The sequence below is a fragment of the Microtus ochrogaster genome (genome assembly GCF_000317375.1).
Source record: "Microtus ochrogaster isolate Prairie Vole_2 chromosome 14 unlocalized genomic scaffold, MicOch1.0 chr14_random_1, whole genome shotgun sequence".
NCBI classification, from domain to species: domain Eukaryota; kingdom Metazoa; phylum Chordata; class Mammalia; order Rodentia; family Cricetidae; genus Microtus; species Microtus ochrogaster.
Window position 1 is genome coordinate 34,021,060 of NW_004949096.1, and position 8,406 is coordinate 34,029,465.

Sequence of the window (8,406 nt, forward strand, 5' to 3'; positions counted from 1 at the left end):
GATGGTAGCTTTGGATTCCTGGACTTGGCATTAGACAGAGGTGCGCGCCACTCTCATGTGGATGCTGGGACCTGAACTCAAGTCCTCCACCAGGAAAGCAAGTGTTCTGAAGCACTGAGACCTCGCCGCAGCTCTCCATATCCCATGCTTCCCAGACCAAAAGGCACAACTATCAGCACAGTCACGGCAGACTTGGCAATGCCATTAACCATAAGCCTACTGCACACTGAAAGCTATCAGAGACCATATACAAGCCTCAATAAAAGAACTGGAATCTTTCAAACTATATTCTCCAAAAACAATGGAAAATAGGGAAAAACTCAGGGTGTGTTGGGGGGAGGGGTGTTCCCAAATTCTTGGAAATAAAGTGACATATTCCCAAACAATGCATAGATCAAAAAACAGTCATAAGGAAAATCAGTGAAAACTAATACACAAATACTGATATTTATGAGTTGAGCTTAACACTACATCTGGCTGGTCACATACACAAGTAATCAAGTCTGTACTTTTTGAGTCGATTTCAAGCATGATGTCAAAATACCATTTCTAGACTATAAACTACAAAATAAATCATGACAAATCTACAGATTACACACAACTTTATTAAATACTTTAACACTGCAAATAAGTCAGCTTATAAATATAAAAGCAGAGGGCCGGGCAACTGACGAAAGTGCCACACAGAAGCAGATCACACAGCACAGCACCCAGGCCCTCAAGATTAAGGCAACACCAAACCTCAAGTGATTGCATGAGAAAACTTTACTCGGGCACATGAAAACTGGCAGACCCCGGAATTGATTTTCAGTATAAAGGATTTCCATCCAGCCCCTCGTGTAAATAGTAGTGATTCTTCTAAACTAGGGCACATGATTAGTCTAGATTGGCAAATGGGCTGTCAAAGCCACTATCTTGTTGGCTAGTCAGGGGAGCAGCTAACTTTCTCGAAGGTTTCTGACACACTGAAGATAGTCCTGGGCCACTCAGTTTTCTGAAGGCTGGCTTTAACGTATCAGTGGCCTGCTGGGGTGAGTGGCCCAGAGGCGCGCCCATCCTCCTTTGCTGGGAATGCAGGGCTTCTCTGGGCAGTTCTGCAGGGTAACCACTCTGACAATCCAGATCACTTTTCTGGGCATCTGGGAGACAGACTGCTGGGAATTGCTGCAATTGAACAGAGTCCCCCAGAACCTCCTGAGTGCTTTGGGAGCTCTCGTCCAGAGACAGCCCAGCCCGACTGCCACAGCCTGGAGAGACACTGGGGCCCCCTCCATCCTTCACTGGAGGGTCCTGAGTGCCCACACCCCGACTCTTCTCAGATGCGGCACTCTCGGTACACATAAGTTCTTTGAACCTTGGCATCTCACTGGGACCTCTAAGACGTGAGTGGACGGATCCTGAAGCGCATCTAGGTGAAGACTTCTTTTCGGCAGTTCTGAGGAAAGGGGTGGCTGAATGAAGAAGTGACTCAGAGCCAGCTCGACTGGGTGGGTCTTTCTTCTCGCGCAAATCCAAGCCGCCTTCACCCCTGCATGGAATAAACTCAGGAGCAACGTTCTTTGCCAAGATGTCTGGGGGCCTGCAGCTCCCATCCCCACACTGACAGTCTGAAGGCGAAGCTGTGGAAGGCACGGGCTTTCTCTCTCTGTGTTCTGGATCCTCTAAGCGCCTCTGTAAACCAGATGCAGCCGTCCGCCTAGGAACTTGCTCACACACACTTCTGGGGATGGTTTTCCCACTGTTTGGTTTGCGTTCACTGTAATGTGGAATACTCTGATTCACACCGCTCCTTTCTGATCTTTCAACGCCCATCAGCATCTCTGAAGTCAAGGGAAATGCTACTATTTGCAAAAGAACAAACAGGAGCACAAGAAAGAATTAAGAGAAAATTAACACTTTATAGAGAATACAAAATTTTGTGTATTATTAAAGAAAATGCATCAGTGCTAGACAAATAAAATTTTCTTTTACTCATGTCCATAGAAATGGTAGTTTTTGTGGCTGAAACGTTACAAACTGTGTTGACTAGTGTTATGTCAACTTGACAACTGCTGGAGTCACCAGAGAAGGAAGCCTTATTTTCAGCATGCCATCTTTTTTTAAGTAGGTACTACAATATTTTAAGAGCTGACGGCGATTCAACGTTGCTCTGAGTCAGAGGTCAAGCATGAAGTTTCTGACAAAGAAAACCCAGGAGAACAACCCCATCTCTCTAGTGCTCAGGGCGAGCATTCTCTGTAAGTCAGGACAGGGCACTGGATCGGAGGAAAAACAGCCAAAGAACTGTATTTCAGTGGTCATCTTGCAACCCTGAGTTGACTGACAGAAGCTGGTTCTCCTGGACACATGATTTTCACATCCTTGTTCTAACACCAAAGGATGGCTCTCTTACTTGCCACTGCCATTTGTACCTCAAGCGACCAATCGAAAACCTCCACAAGTAACGCTTGTGACTCTGAGAGAAACATTCTGGGTGCCTGAACAATCTCTGCTGCCAGGTGACCAGAAGGTCAGAAGCTGAATTTCCACAAGAGCATGTTAAGCATGTCTAATTGGGAAACAGTAATCTTTCTGTGTTTCTACCAGCGTTTATTTTTGAGACACTAAAGCTGTGCTATTCAGTCTCATGGGAGACCATCTCATTATAACGGCCCCTCTAATGTGTGTGCTACTTTGTCCACTCACGTGATTACGTTTAAATTCTAATGGCCCCATTTCATCTCCTTGTTATCATTCTGTTACCCTGAGTTCTATTTTTACGAGACCTTACCCCATTCACATCCAGTGGTTGCTGATGTTGCAAACTACTTTTAGTGTTTGTTTATGCATGTCTTCTAGCCTTTTCTCTTCCTTGATTTTGGTAGTCTAAACCTTTTCTTAAAAGATTTTCCTCTAGTAGTTTGGAAGTCATATATTCATTTCTTCTCTGCTTTCCTAAAGTTTACATCTTTCTAAGAACATTTACTATCCTGCTGAACATCCTCAGGTTCTGCTTTTGAAGTATTCTTGTCTTAGGTACGCATTCTGTTAGCTTTGTTCTGCATCTGTTTCTGCATCTCTCTCGCGACGATGTTCTTTAAATAAATGATGATTCTTGTTAACTGTTTATCTCTTAGATGTCTTGAATGCAGTGTCTGTCTGTGCTGCATGACTGAGGAGCTGTGTTCCAAGGAGGCAGAAAGACCTGAGAGCTGACGCTCAGGGATAGAGGCTAACAAGTACATTCTTCACATCCAGATACCTGCTCTGCTTCCACTTGGCCCAACACTACGGTTGGGGAAGGAAAAGAGAAACGAAATGGGAAGGAGAGGGGGAGGGAAGGAAATTAGAGAGAAGGGAGAAGGAAAGGGGAGAAATAAAAGCAGTGCTTCCACGTGGGCACTGTCTACATCACCAGCTCATCACTGGCACCCATGGGCCACTGCTTCTCCTGGGACACACGATCCCACATGTGAAATAGGTTTACTCCTACTTTTGCTGTTGTGGGGCAGTTTTGAGCTGAGGTTTCCCATTTTCTCACACATCCTACAACTTCCGTCTATCAACTGCAACCACTCGAAATCTAGTTACAATTTTGCCTTTTTTTCATGCGTTGTCATTTAAAATCTTGTCCACTTCTCAGGATGGATGCCACAGTGGCAGCTGGTGAGGCTATGCAGCCTACTTGTGGAAACCACAACCAGTTTTCTCCATTCTCCTTACTCCTTGTACCACCTTCTAAGTCAACTCTGACCCCTTACAGAGCCACCCCTTTGCATACAGAGGACACAGGATATCCACGTGAAGAGAGAACCTACCTGAGGGGCCTGCCTGTGCACACCTGACTCCGCAGTCTGACTCCGCGATCGTCCCCAGCAGCTCTGCCATTGTAGCGAGTTTGCTAGCAGCATTCATAATCTTTTTCTCAGCTCTGTGGGGCATTCCATAATATAAAATCAAAACAGTTTAAATGAAACACACAAGACTCCTCAGTCCTGGGATTGTTTCCATTATTAAGTTCTGCCAACACTGAGGGAAACCCAGCCTAAACTTCATGATCACCTAAACAGTTAATTCTGTGGTTAAGGAAACAACGGCACACAGCCCTGGTGCGGTCGGTCGGGACTGAACTCACCCCTCCTCCTTTCCATTATCCTGCAGGATCTGCTGAAGGCAAGTCAGGTAATACTTGCGCATCTTCCGGGCAGTTTCCTGCCGTTCCCGTAACACTTCTGCCTTTACCATTTCTGCAGCTCTTTCCTTGCTTTCCTGAATGTATCGAAGCATGTCACCTGCAGAGGGTGGAGAACCCCAACTTTCACTGTTTTTCCAAAAACAGGCGGTGCAAACTTCAGACCAGTTTTCTGGCAGATGAGGTGAAGGAAGCATGGTTTAAACGTTGTGCTTTCCATGGTCTTTAGAACAGAATACTTCCCAGTGCACTTTGGTGGACTCAAAAGAAAAGCACTGTTAGCCCTAACAGATGGAGATGGCTGCACTTGGGGAAAACCACGATGTATTCTGTCATATTCTAAGGCACTCGATGCAGTGAGCAGGAACATGGGTTCTATTGTGCCTTATGATTCTGCTGAGAAAGGGAGTGAGCAGAAAGGCAGACACTGGAAAGGAGGAAAACTCATATTCTCTGTGTTCTAGAAATCTCTAGTCCATTCTTGTAGTGCTATTTCATTTGTATTTTAATAAATAAAGCTTGCCTGAAGATCAGAGAGTAAAACAGTCACATGGTCAGTCATACAGACCAGGCAGTGGTGGGACACCTTTAATCCCAGAAGCCACACTAGTTTGTCATAGAAACTGGGTGGTAGTGGTGCATGCCTTTAATCCCAGCCCTAGAGAGGAATATAAAATGGGAGGAGACAGGATTGCTCTTTCAGTCTGAAGATCTCATAGAGGTAAGAGCTCTCTGGTGGCTGGCTGCTGTGTTTTTCTGATCTTCAGTTTGAAGCCCAATATCTGTCTCTGGGTTTGTATTAACCGTGCTACACATCCTTAGCCGGCGCTTATCTATGGAAGAGTAAACAACTCACGGGGTCTGTACAAGGTGTGCTGCAGAGCGGGGAGAACCGTGCTCCCTTCTGAAAGGCACATAGTCTTACTCCATACCTTTCTCTTCGTCAGCGTGGCTTTCATTCGTGCTACTGCTGGTTAAGCTAACTTTTAAAACCTAGATCTAGGGCTGCACTTGACACCTTACTGTATTAGGAATGGCTCTCACACAGGGCTGCCCTGCCGGTGCCAGTAAACTTCTGAAAATTAGATGCTCTATGGACAATGCTAACTGGGGGTCCACTGTCCCTTCTTTCCGATGAGAAAATTAAAATGATGTTGCCACAAAACCTCCAATTACCCTTCTAAAAGTTAACTAAAACATAACGTGTGTTATATCAGGATGAAAACGGCTTAATTTCTACTTCTCAATGGAAACATGTAAGAACTGTTTGTTCTAACTATGCCCTTTGCTAGCACAAAGAACTAAGAAATCTCACTGATGGTGCTGATCGACCTTTCACATCTACAAGGGACTCTGATACCCAACAATTAGAATCTGAGACTTTTCCTGCCTTTTGTGAAAGCAATTTTAGGAGGAAAGTATGTTCCTCTACAGACCCCGACTGCTGTACTGAGACCCACACCCATGCCCTGCACTTCTGTAGTTGAAACGCAGGAGCCCTGGAATCCCTGAGCTGCTCTACAGAGTGGCTGGTGCTGACGAAGCCGTGGCAGAGTTGGAGTCGCTGGAATAAGAGAGAATAACACTAACTGGATTCTCCCACAGTCCCTCTGTCTACAACAGGAAGCTGCCGCAGGTGACACACTGGCCTCTCCCCGCCCTCCTCTGCCCTCTCCTGCACAGGCTGCGGAAGCTCTGCCTCTGAGCCATGTTCCAGTCTTCCGTCGCATGTTCTTCGGTGCAAGTTTTTATGTTGTGAGGTTATTACATTTTAAGGCAATTTGTTTCTGATGACTAGACAAAGACCAAAAAATGATAATCAAGAATATAAAAGTAACTGTTCTTGGGAACTAGAGATGACTCACTGGTTAAAAGCAGTGGCTTCTCTTGCAGAGGACCAGGCTTTAGTTCCCAGCATCCACACAGTGGCCCATAACCATCCCTAACTCCAGTGCCTGCAGATCTGACACCATCTTCCGGCCTCTACAGGCAGCAGGCATGCACATGGTGCAGACACACACACAGGCAAACTCGAATACAGATAGAATAAAAGTAAATGCTAGAAAAAAACCCATTTGTGTCACGTGGGCAAACTAACCCATTACTGTGCAGTTTTGAGAGGACATCAATAATCTAAGGCTGAAGAAAAGGCAGTTTGGAAAATTCACTAAAATGACAAACCCTGAGTTTCCATTTCCCAACAGTGCAAGAGGCCTACAGCAGCAAGGATCTTGACAATCTCTTTAGGGACTCACGTTTAATTTTTTTAACCGCTTTAATGTACTGCCCACGGAGTTCTTCCAAGGCCTGCCTACTGCATGGCGGCCATGAGGTCTCAATGGCTCCTTCAGACAGCGACCTAAGAACAACAACAGATCACAAAACAACAGAGGCTGTGATAACAGCATCACCTGATAAGTTACATTCATTCCTACAATAATAATACAACCTGAGATGTGCCCAGGTTCCACACAAAGGAACGCCATTATTTGGTTATTTAATATAAGAGGAAGGCCGGGGCGGAAGCTCTGGTGGTAGAGGGAAGCCCTGGGTTCCATCCCCAGAAATCAGGACTCATGGTACACACCTATAATCCCAGCACTCACTGGATAGAGGCTGAAATTAATTCAAGGTAATCTTGAGCTACATTTGAGGCCAACCTTGGGGACATTAAACCTTGTCTCAAGAACAAAACAGAAAAAGGAAATCAACAAATCAACATTACGATTGCCTAAGTAAACACTGGCAAATCCACGAGATGAAAATGGACAGAGCCACTGAAGGGCACAGTGCAGGAGGTTCCCAGTAACACAGGGAAAGGTTTCTCTGCTCTTATTAGTGAAGGGCCACAATAAGCCCCAAATCCTAACTTTTTGAACATCATACACATGGCGTGTATATATAAACAGCCTAAGTAACAGAAAACAGTGCACTAATGCAGCCTTTCCTGTGAATCTGTTCAATGTGAATAACATATTAAACACACCCAGGATGACGTTTCTACTAATTACCAAGGTGCTTAGAAACAAAATGGTCTTAACTATAAAGGTTTACCGTGGCGGTGATCTGCACAGGGCCCTCAGGGCTTCCAACTTGTTCTTCATGTCATTGTTTTCCTCTATTAGTTCTTCAATCACTCTGCTGTTCTCTTCTGTAACAGAAAGTGAGCATTAATCTTCCTTCCTAAGTTCCCACGAAAGCACCTTCAGAGGGGGCTGCCGACTTTCCAGTTCTCTCCCGTGTTCTCACTCCCCAGTGAGCCCCCCCTCTCCCGTGTCCTCACTCCCCAGTGAGCCCCCCCTCTCCCGTGTCCTCACTCCCCAGTGAGCCCCGCACTGGACCAGTTCTCTCCCGTGTTCTCACTCCCCAGTGAGCCCTGCACTCCATCTTCCCTTATGCAGTTTCTCAACATTTAAAATGTTTCCTCTTCACCTCCACTGCACACATCCTGAAACTGGTGTTCAACTGTCTGGTGTGCGTGTGCTGACCTTCCCAGCTAACTAGAAGCTCTCCAGAATGGGTCTGCTTCGTTTTTTGCAGTGCTTCATCTGGAACTCAGTGGTGTACATGGTATGCGAGAATTCTACCAGCAAGCTACATTCCCCAATGCTCAGTCCCTAGTACAGTTTATGATCATAAAAAAAAAAAAAATCGTTAAGCAAGAACCTCAACAGAAAATACCCCAAAGTATGTGCCATTCTTTTACATGGTATAAGTAATGTATTCAGGAGAGGCTAACCGAGCCCAAGGGCTATGAAGTAAAACATGCGCCCTGCAGGGTGCAGATCCAAGATTAAGTAAGCACTAACTCAATTTGCTGGCTGGATGGGCCTGAGCAAATTCCTTATCTTTCGAAGCCTGAGTTTGTCCCACATGCAAAATGAGGATAGTGTTACATATCTTAACAGATTTTATCTGGCACATCAGTGCTCAGCGACTGAACAAAGCAGCCTAGCAGCAGAGCCTATGAACTAAACACTACACCAGGCATGGCAACACATTCTTAACCTCAGTGCTCTGGAGGCTGACGCAGGTGGATCTCTGTGAATTCAAGGTCGTTTAAGCCTCCAAAGTGAGTTCTAGGCCAGCCAGGGCTATGTAATGAGATCCTGCCTCTAAGTAAATAAAGCAACTCTTTTATGATCACGGTGTACAATGTTAAATATTACTATATATAAATCACAACCACTGCAGAGGGCTTAGCAAGATAGTGTTCCAATCCAGGTCAAATATTA

At 45.4% G+C, this 8,406-nt stretch overlaps 1 protein-coding gene across 1 annotated transcript in view; it reads right to left on the reverse strand.

The window, feature by feature from the left end:
* Positions 1-611: 611 nt before the first annotated feature.
* Positions 612-8,406, reverse strand: part of Cep152 (centrosomal protein 152) — a 59,664-nt gene continuing 51,869 nt past the window's right edge. Inside the window, exons 24-28 of the mRNA XM_026787640.1 lie at positions 7,226-7,322; positions 6,427-6,530; positions 4,115-4,271; positions 3,798-3,910; positions 612-1,841 (exon numbers count right to left, since the gene is read on the reverse strand). Coding sequence (XP_026643441.1) covers positions 877-1,841; positions 3,798-3,910; positions 4,115-4,271; positions 6,427-6,530; positions 7,226-7,322 — 1,436 coding nt within the window. The 3' untranslated portion in view covers positions 612-876. The remainder of the gene's footprint in view (positions 1,842-3,797; positions 3,911-4,114; positions 4,272-6,426; positions 6,531-7,225; positions 7,323-8,406) is intronic.